Source organism: Macrobrachium nipponense, chromosome 13, assembly GCF_015104395.2.
Source record: "Macrobrachium nipponense isolate FS-2020 chromosome 13, ASM1510439v2, whole genome shotgun sequence".
Lineage (NCBI taxonomy): Eukaryota > Metazoa > Arthropoda > Malacostraca > Decapoda > Palaemonidae > Macrobrachium > Macrobrachium nipponense.
Genome location: NC_087206.1, coordinates 28,239,104 through 28,257,519, shown reverse-complemented (window position 1 = coordinate 28,257,519; position 18,416 = coordinate 28,239,104). Strand labels below are relative to the sequence as shown.

The window sequence follows — 18,416 nt, the reverse complement described above, 5'->3', positions numbered from 1 at the left end:
GAATAAATGAGGGATGGGCAGAAGAACTAACCAGGTTTACTGACATTATTTACCTTCTCTTTTAAATCACATTTCAAACAGCTGTCCCTGACTGAAGAACTGCCCAAAAAGTAATGATTTATAAGCATTACAATGGTTAAGTACGCCTTGTAGTTATGATCACAATTGCTGTTTGCAAAAGTGCATCTTTGTAATTCTTTTTGTCCATTGTGTGTAGTTTGTTTGAAAATATCTTGGAAAAGTGGTTATTTTACAGTGAAATTTCATTAAAGGGGAAATTCTTTCTAAATTTACAATTATTAATTCAAATTATGAAATGTTTTCATAGAATTATTGTTAGTGTTGGGTTAATATTTCCTGTAAGAATGACAAGTGGAAAAGAGAAGGAAGTAATAAAAATACTGTATGTATAAGGAAAATTCCAAAAAAGTTCACCAATAATTAAAAGGCTCAAATATGCTCTACTCTCTGTACCTCCATGAAGCCATGTTACATACTACTTCTATCAAAATTATTTCTTTCCTTTATGTAAATAAAGAATATTAAAAAATCTAAGTTCCTCATTGCTACCTAAAAATCAACAGAATACAGTGGTACCTCTAGATACAAAAGGCTCAACTTACGAAAAACTCGAGATACGAAAGCAAGTACGAAAAATTTTACAGCTCTACATACGAAAATTGCTCAACATACAAAAGGTTGATGCTGTAAAGTCCGAGATTCGCCCGGACCACCGATAACAATTTTGAAACTCGCGCGCCGCCAACTGAGTAGATTCGCCACCATCCTCCCGCTCTCCCATTGGTTCCTGATGCTAGTCACCGCCATAAGATCCTGCTCTCCTATTGGTCAGCATCTCTTCCATGATCCCATCATGCATCGTACGTAGCGGCGTTCTTCGTCAGCCATTGTTTCTCACCAGCGTTATCGTACGCACACGGAATTTGTTCGTTCACATATACGATTTCGTATGTTAACGTAAATTCGTGTTAGTGATTTCGTTGTACTACTTTATCGTGTTGTGTGAGAACTTAATTAGTATAGGCAGTCCCCGGGTTACAACGGTCTCAGCTTACGACGTTCCGAGGTTACGACGCTTCTCAATTATATTCATCAGACATTATTTCCAGGGTTACGACGCATGTTCCAGGGTTATGACGCCTACAACGCTCATCTGGCAGATGAAATATGACACCAAAAATGCAAAATAATCAATATTTGAAGGTTTTTTTGATGAAAAATGCCATAAGAATGCAGTTTACATAGTTTTCAATGCACCCAAAGCATTAAAAGTAAGGTTTTCTTAGGATTTTTGACAATGTTCCGGCTTGCGACGATTTTCGGCTTACGACGCGTCTCAAGAACGGATCCCCTGTCGTAACCCGGGGACTGCCTGTACTACATAACTTAATTACGTACAGTATAGTCATGGGTCCCAAGAAAGTTGCTGAAGTTCACAGAAAGAAGAGAATGCTTTCTATGCACACAAAAATGGAGATAATAAAAAAGTATGAAGCTGGCATGCGGTTGAGTGTGATCGCTAAGGAATACGGCCGAAATCCGTCAACAATAGGCACCATCCTTAAGCAGAAGGAAGCCATCAAAGCAGCTACACCTTCCAAGGGCGTGACTATTTTGTCCAACAAGAGGAGCCATGTGCATGATGAAATGGAGAGGCTGCTTCTTCTATGGATTGAGGACAAAGAAATCGCCAGCGATACGATAACCGAGACGGCAATCTGCCAGAAAGCCAGCGCTATTTTCAGCGATTTGATTGCCCAAGCCGAAGACGACGGAGGAGAGGGGACATCGACGGCAACCCCAGAGTTAAAGGCTTCTCATGGGTGTTCGAAAAATTCTGTAAACGGACTGGCATCCATTCGGTGATGAAGAAATTGAAAATTTGTAAAATATGTAAAGTATAAAAAAGTAAAAAAAAATGTAAAAATAAAAAAAGAAAAAAAAAATGTAATTTTAAGTTTTTTGTAAAGTTAAGTGTTACAGTTTTATTAATGTGTTTTGTAAAGTTTAGTTTATGTTTTCCTGACATTTTTTTGTGTGTTTCGTAAAGTTAAGTGTACGTATCTGCCGTTTGTCCTCCTCCTCTGTCGCCACTTTTGGAGATAGCCTCACTCAAAAGGTATGCTTCCACATTTTACTACATACGTACGTATGTACGTACATTATTTCTTGTATACCATGTACACTAATACACTTTATTTACAGGTACTATGCAGTACATATTAGCAGTGCATATCAAGTTAGGTATTGAATGGTCCAAATTGTTGTAGTATTTCATTGTTTATAGGTCAATTTAGCTTTACTATGAAATTTACTGGGGTGTTTTTGGAGGGCTTGGAATGGATTAGCCATTTTACATGTAAAATGCGGTTCAAGATACGAAAAACTCACGATACGAAGGCCACCTCACAAAGTTCCACAAATAGATATCTAGCATAATACAAGAGGAAAAGTGCAAACACAGTCCCTCACTTCAAAACTTGCACACCTGTCTTGACCACATTTGGGTCAACATCAAAGGTCAGCACTACAGAAGTATACGATGGTGAGCCTCACCTTGGAGGAACTGCCTTTCAGATCAAGATGTCCCCGGTGTCAGGGGGGAACTGCCTTTATGATCAAGATGTCCCCGGTGTCAGGTTAGTATAAGTTCAATCCAAAATAAGTTTTGAAGGATCTTCTTTACAGCACTGTTGTAAGCATGCCTACGAAAAAAAAAAATGCTATGCACAGTACTCTACATACAGTGGACCCCCCGTATTCGCGTTTTCCAGATTCGCGGATTTCTCTCAGGAACGTTTCCCTGCATTATTCGCGGAAAATTTGCGCATTCGCGGTATTTTTCTATGGTAAATATCCACAAATTCCTGGTTTTTTTGATGAATTTCATCATAAAATGCACTTTTTGTGATAAAACTATTAAAAAAACCATGTATGAAAATTTTTAGTGTATTTTCTTGAGTTTCAACTAACAAAATAGGCTGTTTTTAGCATTTTTATAGGGGTTTCAAACATTCGCGGGTTCTAACTATTCACGGGGGGGTCTGGTACGCATCCCCCGCGAATACGGGGGGACCACTGTACATAAAAATCAAATGGAACACTACTAATATATTATATTAAAAATCATACTCACCAAGTCTGATTTGAAGAAGACTCTTAGGCAACTGATGGCAAGAAGGTGAAAGGCTTAACTGGAGAGGAGGCTGAGCACTGATTCTTCTATTTAATCAAACTTTGTTCCAAGTTTCATTTTCTGGTGCTAATATTCATATTTATGAACTAATATAGTCACACCACTTTAACTGGTGAATATTTTCATGACACCATTTCACAAATAAATTCATTTATAAAAAATTCTGTTCTTTGGCAGATATAGCGAACACTCCAGCATCTTCAAGGAATAATTCCATCAGTTAAGGATAGAAGTTATATTTTATTTTCTTCTTATCCGAACGATCTATCACAATCAATACTGAATGACAATGATAATTACATTCTATAGCTAACTTGCAACAATAAAATAAGTTTTTGTGTACCAGTAACTTTTAATTTAGATGTAACAGAAGAACGCAGTCCTTTTATCCAGTTGAAGTAGAAAGAACCAAGCAAATAAAACGAACAAATTATCAATTAAACTGAACTTGAATACAAATTTTTAGCTGTATCATCACCATTCCAAAACTTAAAGAAAAATTTGCACTTTCCTGTGTCTTATTCATAATCATGAAATCCAAGGTGAAGTAAAATTGCCTGTTAGTTTCCATGGCACATCTTTCCTTGGATGCACTATTATACAGTATACATTTCTGCTTACACTGTGTACCTTTCTAATTATTGCACCTCCAATCAGCTAAGTCCACCTTTTCTAAGCATCCAAACATATCAATGATGCTATTATTGAAGAAACTTTAGACTAAGCTTGGTCTACAAAAACAAACTTCATTCTCTTGGTTCTTGAAGTACCCTTCAGTGATAAAACTGTGAACAGCTGATCATTCACAAAATGGCCTTTGGTTTTCCTTTCTTCAATATACCATCAAGGAAATCTAGCAAAACCTATTCCTTGCATTCTATTACTCTTTTAATCACTTCAGCAGCAATTCAATAGTCACTAAATTTCAAAATAGTTTTGCAAAATAATTTTTTCTAATTTTCTTATTAAAGTTTTCATAACACACAGATGCAGGTTCTAAAGTAACAGTCTTCAGAAAAAAGGTGACAGTTATGCAGATGAATATTACACAGCTCAAACACCTCTAAATGTAAAGCTGACATGACATCACAACAAGGAGTAATTTTGATAAAAAACAAAATAATTCTGAACTTCTGATAGACTTTCCAAACCGTGATATAAACTTAACCAAACTTTGGTAGATTATCAAACAGACCATCCTATTTCTTAAGATATCACATTAACCCACTGGCTACTATATCCACCATATCAAACTGGATCGTTAAGATTTGCCTTGGATAAATACTGTCTTAATTTCTGGTGTTTTGCCTCCCCTGCATCAAGTCCAAGAAGCCTGAAATCAAACAAAAATGTCTATTATCAGCAATTCTTCAGAAAAGATAATGAACAAGTTGTTGTTATTTTGAAGTCATTCAAAAGACCAGTCATAATTCAAGGTTCTTCCAAGGCTTTCCCATAGGATTGGTTCTTAAATGAGAAGTAGTTTATCACATCTAAGTAAACAAAATTGGGCAGCTAGGAGGGAACAGATCAAATGTAGAAAATGAAATATAAAAGGCTAAAACCACTAAAGACCTATGGGGACTCCAGAACAATATAAAAAGAACAGTATGAATATACTGTCCTGTAACAGATTAGGACAAGTGATAAGAAGGGATACGGAAGAGTTGGTCAGAAAAACGATAGGCTATGGATGTACTAGCAGGACAAAGACTTTCTGGAGGGCCTAAAATGTCATTGATAAAGGGGATACAAGACCTGATAGAGAGATTCAGCACACAGAACACACAACAGATGAGAGCTGATAGAGCTCATGCCATGTCTAACCAAATAAAGGGGAAAAGCTGATGTAAAAACGATTATGATGACGATGAATGGGGACTCTAGAACAGTATGAAAAGAATAATACAAATATACAGTCCTGTAACAGATTACAACAAGTGATGAGAAGGGATATGAAACAATTGGTCAGAAAAACAATAGGGTATGGATGTAGCAGGACAAAGACCTCCTGGAGGGCCTAAAATATAACTGAAAAGAGGGATACAAGACCTGATGGAGATTCAATGGACAGAACGCAGGACAGATGAGAGCTGATAGAGCTCATGCCATGTCTAACCAAATAAAGGGAAAAAAGATGATGTAAATACATTTTTGATGATGATGAATGACAATATAACATATTTATAAACCACAGACAAATGTGTGCCTCATAATACTTCTCTGAAGACTACATTATTGAAGTAGTGGTTCAAATGCATAATATTTGCATGAAGCTGTTAGGAAAACTATGGACACTATGAAAACTGAAATTTTCTTGCTCATAAAACTTCCCATGAAGACAAGGTCAGGACGGTAAACTAATTAAAAGAACAATTCAATAGTATATATATCTATTATAAAAAAAATGCAGTTTTCCTAACATACAAACTTACTGTCATACATGGAATACCCTGCACCTAGCATGCTTTGACTGTTACTGAATCACCTTAAAAACAAAATCCTATGAGTTAAGCATATGGTCACATGCAACCTGAGATGGTTGGACCCTACCATTGTGCTTATAAGTAACATAGGTTCATAATGTCCTGTTAAAGAAGTAGCAAATGGTTAGACAAACTTTTCTTCGACTAGAGTTAATTCTAAAAATTGAGTAGCTGGACAACCAATCAGAAACTTGGTATACCAAGCAACAACAAACTGTACCCATTTAGATTCTTGAGAGATTTCCACACAAATGAGAAATAAAACTTGTGTGATCAGGAACAATTTATGAATAGGGATGGACTGTTTACAATAAACCATAAAACATGTAAAAAGCATATTGTATAGTTTCAGTATTTAAGTAGAACAAATATCAACAGTAGATAAACTACACTACCACACACAAGCAATCTATCATTACTGATGCACTCTGTTTTAAGGAGACATTTGTAGGTACATTAGTAGCTTCATATAAAAGGGATTTTGACGTAGGAAAAATCTATTTCTGGGCGAGGATTATAAAAACTGTATTCAAAACATTAAAATGAAAACATGTGAACTATTTACAAATTTCAATATATAATCCCAAGTTGTATTCACTAGCTGTTGGCATACATAAAAAGTTTAAAGAGTTGCTCTCTATCCATCTCTCTTTTTTACTGATGTACTTTATTGCAAAGCTTTTGTACTTGGAAGCATTCTCTAGAATTTTAATAATAGTACAGTATAGTCATAGTACATTCTTTTTCACATTCCATTAGTTATCCAATCACATATTTATTCATGCAAAAATGAATATACATTTAGATAACTTTAACTAATGTTTTGAGACTTCAGGATACCATGCAATGTACTATATAAATTATACTAAGTCTGAGATAGTACAAGTAAATTACATAATCTCAAATTATTCCTTGCTGTTAGATAAGAGGAAATGACAAGTAACTCTTCATAAACATTCATACTGATTAGACAACAAGAAATGGGAAGCATGTACTGTATCAACAACATTCATACTCTCTGTAGAAATTACTTAGCAAGATGAAGTTTACTATTTTGGTGAAAAATATTTATTTATCCTGTCGTGTGAGAGCATTTTTTGTAGCATATTTCAAACTGAACTATTACTGAAGCTTTTAAAAAGGCTTCATACTTGCCTGTAATCAGCAATCAGTGATGCTATTGTATCATCTTTGCTTGAGATCAAATTACGCAAGTGCTTAACTTCTTTGCTCGCACGTTTCCACGCTGACTTAGCTGCCCGTCTGCCACCTTCACTTTCAGCAAGACGTGAGCTCCAATTTATTCGTTCTTCCTTCCATTTTAGAGAAAATTAAGATGGATGAACTCAAACCATACAGTAAGAAATAGAAAACTGAGATAGCAGCAAAAATGACTAATATCAGTCATAAATAAAAATCATACCTGAAAGCTGAACAGTAGATAATTACCTTATGTTTAATTATTTCATTCAAGTTTGCTTATCAAATTAACCTAACCACAAAAGCAGTAATGGTAATAACTTTTCCTTATTAGGCTCAGAGGTCTGGATAAACTAATCATTTATAGTAACAATAATAATTATTACTTTTACACTCTCAAAATTCATCTGTGGTAAATTACAATCTGACTTTTATGGACATAGCAATGTTTTTCTTTTAATGACTGCTGTATACGGTATTTACTTTTCATGTCATAAAACTATTAAAAACAACAAAAAATAAACTTAGTAAAACAATTTCAACAGATGAAAATAGCATCACAACATTTGGGGAAGGACGCCAACTGAATCTCAATGGGTTCATGATAATAACTGAAAATTAAAACAATGTTAAACTGGAGAAGTTGGACAGCACAACTATAAAGGATGAATTCAAAGATGGGGCTGAAGGGCCACTGGAAACAACATTTAGGATAGTCTACGGTATGCTGCACAAGGCATACTATAACTATAACCCCATTACAGGGGGCTCGAGAGAAGAGACCTATAAGAAGAACTTTGCTACCTTCTGGCTGTTAAGTACATAATGAAAACTAAGGAAAATTCAAGCAACTGAAACTAAAGACATGAACACAGCAACTTGAATATGAACTCCAAATCAACTTACATGAAAAGAAAAAGCAATGATATACAAAAAGTAATAGGGATAGGTAAAGTGAAATCTAAAGCATTAACCCCAGAAACACTGAATAAAGGATATGGTTGCAATGAATACAATAAGAGTACATAGGAGCAAAATACAAAAGAATCATTCACTCTATAAAGATACAACAATGAGGGAAACTTAATTAAGGGATCGCTTTTTTTGCAGGATATGAGTGCAATAAGAGATTTCTCCCACTAGACTATTGCACTTGCTACCAAACCACCATTACAGAGGCAATCCTCAGGTTACAATAGAGATACATTCCTAATGAAGTGCTGTAATCCAATTTTTGATGTAAGTCAGAACACACCTAAATAAGCACCTACGTCACCTACCTTGCTAACGCAGTAGTAAAGTAATAATCTATAACACATTTTGACTAAGAAGAACACATGAAAGACATTGTATGTACATGTAAAATACAGTACTGTAATGTGAATATATGAAACTAAAACTATAGAGCAAGAATTACTTAATAACTTATTGGGACCGTGTCACAACTACAAAACATCATAGGTCGAGACCATCGTAACCTGAGGATTGGCTGTACTATACTACTTTAAATACGAATTCTATGGTTTAATTAATAGTCGATACTGGCAAATAGCTTTTGCAAGTAAGATTGTATTTTTAATGAACAGTATTTGAAGACCCAAATGATTTTCAAAGCAAAGAAAGGCAAGTCATTGAATGGAAGAGGTCACTTTTCTTTCCATAAAATCGTAATCTTTAAACAAAGAGCAAATGGTCTCTGACAAGAAGTATCACACTTAATCTTATAATTTTCTAATGAAAACATTATAAAAAACTATACAAAAAATACATACTTTTAGTTTCTGAGAAAGAGCTCCTATGGTTGCACTTCGCAATGTAACCTCTCTCGACAATTCTTCAGCTTCTTTACGTTGAGATGACAAAGATTCCAGAAGCTTTTCTCTATCATCTAGAAGCTCACTACAGAAACAAAAAGTGAAATACACACATATAATCCAATTATAACATAATTGTACTACTGTATTGTCAAGTGTATGCCTTAAGGTTTAATTTGTTTATATATTAGAAGCCTCTTAAAAGCAGTAAGATAACAAAAACTCTTTATGTTGACACCATATCATTCAAAGATAACAAGTTGGTTTACAAAGAGGCACACAAGAATGATTTGTAGCAACTCACATATTAATAATTCATTTATGTTAGAGAGTGCAAGTATATGTGGAAATGTATAAAATTAACTGAACAACTGCTGCCAAAGATGAAATTTAAAACCATGAGCATAATGTATGGTTGAACTAACCAATCAAAATAATAATCAGCAAAGAATATTAAGAAAATATTTGAATCTGTTTATGGGATGAGTATATTTAATGTTTATGAAATATGTAGGTGCAGAATGGTGCCCAGTCTCAACACTGAACAAGTTTCTGCATTGGTATTTAACATCTAACATCAAGGAAGTGTTAACATCTAACATCAATGAAGTATTAACACTTATTCAGAGGAGCTGTACCTTTCAACTTTAGCCTTGTTTCCAACCAATTCAACCCTGTAAGTTTTCATCTAACCTTCAGTATCATGAACAGCATGGATACACTGATCAAACAAAAGGCTACTAAGGTAACCGAACCAATGGTTGATCCCAACCAAGATTGCTTCAAGACACTGGTGCAACATATGCCAGCCTCTACTCAAGCAGATAAGTTGGAAAGAGTTGGACTCCATTCTATCCAAACTCATATATAAAAGGATAGCTAGGTATTCAAACTGAGTTTATTTGTCTTCGCAGACCAAGCTTTGAGTCAATTTCCATTAATCACCAAATTAAAACAGCACAAATGCCCTTCATCCAACTCATGTTAGTCTCTGTTAGTTTAACTGTCTTTATTAAGGAAACTGGTTTTTGGCCATTGCATCAGGGTAGTTTCCTTTAGTCATGTCACAAAAAGCACTAATCAGCTGCAGTTCTCCCAGATACAATCTCTGTTACTCCCACGGTAGAAGTCATGCCTAAAATTAATTGTACGAACTACCTAAATTCAGGTTAAGAATCCTTTTAGTTCATTAGGTAATGGAATTCTTTGTCTCACAGTGAGTAACTTTCAGTTAAGGAATTAACAGGCTGTCAATAAGATATGGAACAAGTTTGGGAACTAAGAAGAAAAATATCTTCTTGGAACTGAGGACAGAATTACTGGCTCTTTAGTCATTCAAAAAGTCATTAGCAGTCAACCCCTCTACAGTAACCTAGTACTTCAGGAACCAGTAAATAACAATATGAAAAACTTTCTGCCAATTGGCAATAAGATTTTTTTTTTTTTAGGAGACCCTGTATTTTTCCTCAGGACAACTTCCAGCTGCCTGGATATAGATGTTATGCTTTACACCCTCAAGCTTCACAACCTGAGTTACCTACAACTTACAAACCCAGAGGGCATTGAGTAAGGCTTCAGAGGTTAATGATTTCTAATGACTACTGGAGTCATTTATTTACCTCTGCCAACTCTCAATACTCATCCTTTACTGAGCAGTAATTTCCTTTGTGGATGAGATGAGAAAAACAATAAACAGGCAGTCAACGGGTTACGATGGGTGTTCCGTTCTTGGGACGTGTTGTAAGCCGAAAATCGTAAGTCAGAATATCGTCAAAAATCCTAAGAAAACCTTACTTTTAATGCTTTACGTACATTAAAAACTATAAATTGCATTCTTATTGCATTCTTCATCAAAAAAGCCTTCAAATATGGATCATTTTGCATTTTTGGAGTCATATTTCTTCTGCCAGATCTGCGTTGTAGGTGTCGTAACCCTGGAACATGCGTCGTAAACCTGGAAATAATTTCTGATAAATATAATTAAAAAGCGCTGTAACCTCAGAACGTCGTAAGCCGAACCCGTCATAAGCCGGGGACTGCCTGTAATCCACTGGCTCACCTTATTCCAGTGCTGGCAGTGTCCATCTTTTATCTGCATTTCTAAAGACTGTGCTGTCTACAATTAAGGCTTCAAAGTAACCTTTTATCATGAGATAGAACTTTGGTCTCAACAAGCATTACATCAAGGGACATCTAGAGGCCTTCATTGTTGGATATATTAGCCTCCAAATGTGACCTCTTTAATCCATTCAGTTTTGTGTTTTGTAAGTCAGTCTTTTGTTCTGGATTTGGTACCCCACCAACCAGTCAACCAACATTCAAGATAGTAGTATATTGATATTTCACAGATTATACCAGCTTTGATGTTCACCTGTGGTCATGGCATTTTCCTCTACCCTATGAGTTATTCATGACTGTCTCAGGAGGACAAAGCTCTTAATAGTCTAAAATTAAAAACTTTCTTGATGATGCATCCTAAGATCTAGGTAGCTACACCTTACTTGAATGTACAGTGGTACCTCAAGATACAAAAGGCTCAACTTATGAAAAACTCGAGATACGAAAGCAAATACGAAAAATTTTACGGCTTTACATATAAAAATTGTTCAAGATACGAAAGGTTGTTGCTGTAAAGTCTGACATTCGCAAGGACCACCAATAACAATTTTGAAACTCGCGCGCCGCCAACTGAGTAGACTCGCCACCATCCTCCCACTCTCCCATTGGTTCCTGATGCTAGTCACCGCCATGAGATCCTTCTCTCCTATTGGTCAGCATCCCTCCCATGATGCATCTACGTAGCGGCGTGCTTTTTCGGCCACTTGGTAGCAGCATCGTTTCTATAAGCACGTAGTATTCGTTCGTTCTAACGATTTTGTTTATTAACGTAAATTCGTTAGTGATTTCATTGTAGTATACTTTATCGTGTTGTGTGAGAACTTTACTACATACGTATACGTACTACATAACATAATTACGTACAGTATATATCTAGTCATGGGTCCCAAGAAACTTGAAATTCACGGAAAGAAGAGGATGCTCTCTTTGGAGACGAAGATGGAGATTATCAAGAAGTATGAAGCTGGTATGCGATTGAGTGTGATCGCCAAGGAATACGGCCGTAATCCGTCGACAATAGGCACTATCCTTAAGCAGAAGGATGCCATCAAAGCAGCTACACCTTCCAAGGGCATCACTATTTTGTCCAGCAAGAGGACCCACGATGAAATGGAAAGGCTTCTTCTTGTCTGGATAAAAGACAAAGAAATCGCTGGCAATACGATAACGGAGACGGCAATCTCCCACAAGGCCAGCGCTATTTTCGGTGATTTGATTGCCAAGGCCGAAGACGACGGAGGAGAAGGGATATCAAATCAACGCCAACACCAGACTTCAAGGCTTCACATGGGTGGTTCGAGAAATTCCGTAAACGGACTGGCATCCATTCGGTGGTGCGGCAGGGGAGGTGGCCAGCTCGGACACGAAAGCGGCCGAAGCCTTTATAAAGACGTTCGACGAGATGATGATCAAGGAAGGCTACAGTTCTCAGCAAGTCTTCAACTGTGATGAGAGATGCCTCATCGGACGTACATCACGGAGGAAGAGAAGAAACTACCCGGGCATAAGCCTATGAAAGACAGGCTTACGCTCACACTTTGTTCGAACGCCAGTGGGGATTGCAAGGTGAACCCCTACTTGTCTATTATTCCAAGACTCCTCGAGCCTTCAAGGCCCACAAAATGCTTAAGGAGAAGCTTCCAGTCATGTGGAGGGCTAATGCGAAAGCCTGGGTAACGAGGCTTTTGTTCACCAAGTGGGTAAATCTGTGTTTCAGCCCGACAGTGAAGAAATTCTTGGAAGAGAAGCGCCTCCCTCTGAAATGCCTGCTGGTGTTGGACAATGCCCCTGCTCACCCTCCTGGCCTCGAGGAAGATATCCTAGCGGAGTATTCCTTCATCAAGGTTCTTTATCTTCCGCCTAACACCACCCCTCTCCTCCAGCCCATGGACCAGCAAGTGATATTGAACTTCAAGAAGCTGTATACAAAACATCTTTTCAAGAGATGTTTCGACATCACTGATACCATAAACCTCACCTTGCGTGAATTTTGGAAGGTGGATTTTGATATTGTAATATGCATCCGTCTCATCGACCAAGCTTGACAGGAGGTTTCAAGACGAACCTTGAATTCCTCGTGGAGGAAACTTTGGCCTGATGCCGTATCCGCCCGAGATTTCGAGGGATTCGACATGGGCGAAGCTGGTACTACAAATTCAGAAACAGTTGACGATCCTGAAACTGTTTCGCAACCAGATCTTGACGAGATTGTTGCACTCGGCAAGTCCTTGGGCTGGTCGTCGACGAGGACGACATCAGTGACCTTCTCAAGGAGCACCAAGGGAGCTTACGACAGATGACCTGAAGGAGTTGGAGGCCATGCAACATAACGTCGTTCAAGAGGAGTTCTCTAGCAGCGGCGAGGAGGAGGACGAGGACTCTATGACAACGGCAGAAATTAAGGATGCTCTAGCTGCTTTTCATAATGTGCAATGATTCGTAGAAAAGAGACACCCCGAAAAGGCTTACACAAGTCGTATGCTTGCACAGCTCGATGACGTTTGCCTGAGTCGTTTCAGGAACATTGTCAAAAGTAGGCAGAAGCAAATCTTCCTTGGATAGTTATTTTTTAAAGAAGCCTTTAGTAGGAGTAGTAAGCAAAAAGGAAGAACCAAGTGATACTAAAAAACAGAAAGTTGAAAGTTGTGAAGAAGTTGAAATTTTGTTTAAAAAAAAAAAAAAAAAAAAATGTAAAGTAAAAAAACAAAGTAAAAAAAAAATTTAAAAATAAAAAATTATAAAGAATAAATTTTAATTTTAGTTTTTTGTAAAGTTAAGTGTTACAGTTTTGTTAATGTGTTTCGTAAAGTTTAGTTTATGTTTTCCTTACATTTTTTATGTGTTTCGTAAAGTTACATGTACGTACGTATCTGCTGTTTGTCCTCCTCCTCTGTCGCCACTTTCGGAGATAGCCTCACTCGAAAGGTAAGCTTCCACATTTTACTACATACGTACGTATGTACGTACAGTATTTCTTGTATACCATGTACACTAATACACTTTATTTACAGGTATATTAGCAGTAAGTATTAAGTTAGGTATTAAATGGTCCAAATTGTTGTAGTATTTCATTGTTTATAGGTCAATTTAGCTTTAGTATGAAATTTACAGGGGTGTTTTTGGAGGGCTTGGAACGGATTAGCCATTTTACATGTATGCGGTCCAAGATGCGAAAAGCTCATGATACAAAGGCCGCCTCGGAACGGATTAATTTCGTATCTCGAGGTACCACTGTATTATCAGGCAAACTATCTACGTACTTCAATCTCTGGGTGTTCTACAATCTACCCCCAACAATTATTCTGGCTCAATACAATTGATAGGTCAGCTTTAAACAAAGTTTTTCTAACAAAACATTTTTTAAATAAACCCATGTACCAAATACTCAGGTTCCCACCTTCCTTCACCTCAGTAGGCTTAAGCTTTTCATCCTCAGTAACAGAATTCATGGTGAAAGTTAAAAACTTACCTGCATACTTCACTGAGAGATCTTAATCGGGACTGTGATACACGATATGAAGCACTTACTGCTTGCAAAGAAAGATCCCTACGCCTTACTTTGCTTTCATATTTTCTGAAAGGCAAAAGTTGTAGGGAAAATGCCAAATTGATATTTTCAGAAGAGCATCATTTCTATTCTTTTCAAACAAACAAAGCATAAAATGCCAAAATATCTAAAGAAGTTAGTAAAACTGCTCCATATTACCATTAAACTTGCATAATCAAATTCAAAATGCAAATATTAAGAACTAGCAAAGCCTTAGCAATTGTTTTAATTCATTATTACATTTACATAATACTGTCAAAACAAATTAATAAAAATACTTGAAGAACTTAGCAGGTGCAGTTCTTTTACTGTATCATCCTATATAAAAAGAATCACTTATGAAAACTCACCTTAGTGAACTTTTCAATCCTGATACCTGAACACTTAAATTATGCACATATGTGGAAGAATCTGTTAACTTTTCTGCTAAATTTTTCTTTTCATGCTTTGCAGCTCTTACACGACCCTTTAAATCACCTGACTCCTGCGTATAGGCTGACCGCAACTCTTCAAACAACCTGAGTGAGAAATTTAAAACAATTTTTTACTACCCACATAGGTCACAAAATTCCTAATTCTACATATATATTACCATACTCATCAAATGTCTGGTCATAATACCAATCTCAGTATCATTCCTGAGGCAACAGGGCTTACTTAGGGAACTATCTACAGTGGTGTCTCCTTGAATAACTGAAGCATTAATTGATAATACCTAATGACTAGGAAGACAAATTTGAAGACACTTGAGTCAAAATAATGATCTAAGGCTTTAAATCAAGGCCACTCAGCATGAATCTCATATTTGCTCTTGAAACCAGCCATAGTGACCATGATTTATAACTTACATATTGTGTGTCCTTTTTTTTTTGTAATATGTACTAAATATGGTAAAACATCTTCAGGTCCCCACTTTACTGCTTTTTGCATTACAGTATACTCTTTATCTGTACCCTTTGGTCTCATCCCTGCTAGCTATCAAACATTGCATTTAACTTTCTCTAGTTTTCACTCTTCATTTAACAAAAAAATTACAATTTGTAAAAAATTGCATTTTTCCTAACTATACAAACCTGAGGTCCTTTAACAATAGGAAGTAGCTAGCGGCAGCTGGAACGGTCGTAAGCTTCGAACAAGGGGAGAATGGTAGTTAACTGCTTGTCCGACAGTCCGCGCGGCAACAAATCACTTTTGCTTTTGGCCCATGCAAAATACGCAGAGCGAGGGGTGGCATGAGGAGGGACTATATGTAAAGGACCTCAGGTTTGTATAGTTAGGAAAAATGCAATTTTCGACAAATTGTCATTTGTTCCGATACGTAATACAAACACCAGGTCCTTTAACAATAGGAAGACTCACTTCTTTTGGTGGGAGGAATCTGAGTCTTTGATGAACAGATCTGGTGTTCGTCCATCCCTGGAATGCCTCCCTGGTCGTAAGAGCGAGGGAGGGATCCAAGCCTCTGTCCGATTGATCGGGGTGTGCACCGCAAGGATCACAATGGTCAGACCTCTGGGGCCAGTACTAAGAAAGAGAGGCAAGCGTATCTTCTTCGTACCAGCAAGCAAGAACTTGTTCCTGTTTGCAAGAGTCAACATAAAGTATGGGTTTGTCTCAAGCTGGCATCCACTTCCTCCCCCTTGTTGGAGGAAGTGGTGGATATGCTCCTATCCCTAGTGAAAGGGATAGGAATGGGGCTCTGTTGAGTAGCTCACCTGCATCTTGTCCTTATCCAGCAGGGTGACGACCGTGTCCCTCTACCCACAGGTAGAGGGGAAGAAAAAGATGGGAAGAGGAGCCAGTCACACTCTCATTCACTCATCCATTCTTACGGTCACACCAGGACTCAATGCTGTTCAGCCTGCGAGGGTCTGGGTTCGCTACACAACGTGTTGAGCAGCCACCACGGGTCCCAAGGAAAAAGATCCAAGGACCTGTGGGCAATATCCCGAAGGTAGAAGGAGGTGCATGTGGTCTGGTTGGACCAGACCCCTGCCTTCAGTACTGCCCACGGAGAAGTTCTTGCGGACAAAGCAGCATCTCCTTCGCATCGAAGGCAGTGAAGTCCATTAGGGAGGGGATTGTGAACAACTCGACCGATCGTCAGGGACCGGGAAGAAGGGTTCTGAGTCTTCGCTACGAAGTTCGGTACGAAATCGAGCGTCACGGATCCCCACCCCTCCCCGGCATGCTTGACTTTGCAGGAAAAGTCATGCAGTTTCCTCAGAGTAAAAGAAGGGAATAGTCGCATGACCTATCCCTCTTCTCTACTTCGGTGATGTCCAGTACCCATACTGGTCTGTCCGTTTGCACGAAGAGGTCTCGCATCCTCCTATCCCCATGCAGCGAAGTTCTCGGTAGTGGATAGGACACCGACACTCCATGGTGGGTGTCGATGGTATGGGTACTGTGACAAGCTATTAAGACGAAGTAATGATTGCTCTGTAACAACCGAACTAAGTCCACAGCGTAGTTCGTAACTGACTCGGGCGCTCTGACAGCTGCCGACTGACTGGTTCGGTATCGGAAGTGAGGCAAGTTGTCCAAGCATCCGAATAAGTCACGTGACCTTCGCCTTTAAAGGGTTATGCCGAGAGACCAAACAATAATGTATTTGTTTGTCACCAATGCCGGACGGCGAGGTGATGATTCTCTTAAGGCATGTGCCCAACAGGCGAAAGTCATTGCCTTCTAGAGACCAAGGTCCCTGAAGGCAAAACATTCTCAAAGTTGTTGAATCTCAGCTAAGGAGAAACAACACTATGTGCCGTTGAAGACGAAGGTAGATAATGAAATGCAACCTACGTCTTCACAGACGAATCGAGAGAAGGATTCTCAAGATTCAGAACCTGTGCTTACAAATGACTGAAAAAAAAGCTGAAAAAAAACGCTAATTTCCGCTATTTCATTGCTGTCCGGTGAGAAGTCGTAGTTGCAATGAAAGTGGGGCGTTCTTCAGTAATGAAAACACAGGGGAGAGCCGCCTGAAGAACTGCTTCTCATGGGCTGAACGTTTGGAAGTAGAGCTGGCAGGGTGGGAGTAGGCGATGTCTTTCAATACATCTGCTAATCCGGGGTGAACAATGAATATTGCACACCCTCCGGAATACTAGATATTTTTAGGACAAACTCAGATTCCGCCAAAGCAAAATCATTAACATTATCGCAGTGCGATGCAGCAAGAGACCATTACAGAATTCTGTTACCGTGCGGTAAACAGAAAGATGAAAGTCGAAGAGATATCTCTGTTGTAAATTCTCGCAATACTGAAGGCGATGAATTCGAGCGTCACAGCAGTAGATGGTCATTCATGTATGCGAGAATCCCCGTTAATCAGAGACTTAAGTCCGTGATTGTTGGGCAGAGATACGGTTGGTATTCAATCAAAGCAGAGGAGAAAGATATAACCAACTGTGCATCTCGAAGCGGCAGCTGGTACTGAATTGCCTCGGGCAATTCAATACGCAGTAGCTGTCGCCGACTCGTCATCCTGAGTTGCCAAGTAATCCTTTTCCACGAAGGAATGCGTTCGGCTAGAACCACCGAGCATAAAAAGATATGCTCGAGACAATTATATTTAGGCGAAACGAATTTTCGGTAAATACAAAAGCTGAAATGGTGTTGTCGTGACAAAACCCATAAGTATATAAAATTTGAAACTGGAAACTCCTGGGAGGTGCAGGCAACCCCGAGTTGCAGTTCAATTAGAATACTCCTCGTCTAAGTCGCAATCCGTAGAGTAACTAGGATATGCGCCCTACCCTCGGACAATTCAACTGCTTAGCAGAATGATGTCGTGAGGTTAATATAAGTAGTATATTTGTAGGATTCTGAACAACGATCTCATCCTAAATTCTTTCCTTCAAGAAAACAAATAAGGATGGAGATCGACCACCTTCGATCTCTATCAAAGAGAGTGAAGGAGAAGTCTTCCTCGAAGGAAAGCTTCAATGGTGAACAGAATAACGAAGACGATAGTTCAAGCCAAACTGGATGTTCCCGTCCGTTCTTCTCTATTCCAGGTTGGTTCGCCT

At 38.2% G+C, this 18,416-nt stretch overlaps 2 protein-coding genes and 1 pseudogene across 3 annotated transcripts in view; all 3 read right to left on the bottom strand.

The window, feature by feature from the left end:
• Positions 1-3,402, bottom strand: part of LOC135225706 (procollagen-lysine,2-oxoglutarate 5-dioxygenase 1-like) — a 151,948-nt gene extending 148,546 nt beyond the window's left edge. Inside the window, exons 1-2 of the mRNA XM_064265071.1 lie at positions 3,158-3,402; positions 2,578-2,726 (exon numbers count right to left, since the gene is read on the bottom strand). The gene's annotated coding sequence lies outside the window, so the exon portion shown is untranslated. The remainder of the gene's footprint in view (positions 1-2,577; positions 2,727-3,157) is intronic.
• Positions 2,465-2,668, bottom strand: LOC135225911 (U1 spliceosomal RNA; annotated as a pseudogene).
• A 685-nt stretch (positions 3,403-4,087) lies between the features above and the next one.
• The window catches only part of LOC135225708 (centrosomal protein of 89 kDa-like), a 67,068-nt gene continuing 52,739 nt past the window's right edge, over positions 4,088-18,416 (bottom strand). For both annotated transcript variants that reach the window (XM_064265072.1, XM_064265073.1), the window contains exons 9-13: positions 14,733-14,900; positions 14,305-14,409; positions 8,676-8,802; positions 6,859-7,016; positions 4,088-4,550 (exon numbers count right to left, since the gene is read on the bottom strand). In XM_064265072.1, the coding sequence (XP_064121142.1) occupies positions 4,466-4,550; positions 6,859-7,016; positions 8,676-8,802; positions 14,305-14,409; positions 14,733-14,900 (643 nt within the window). In that variant the 3' untranslated portion in view covers positions 4,088-4,465. The remainder of the gene's footprint in view (positions 4,551-6,858; positions 7,017-8,675; positions 8,803-14,304; positions 14,410-14,732; positions 14,901-18,416) is intronic.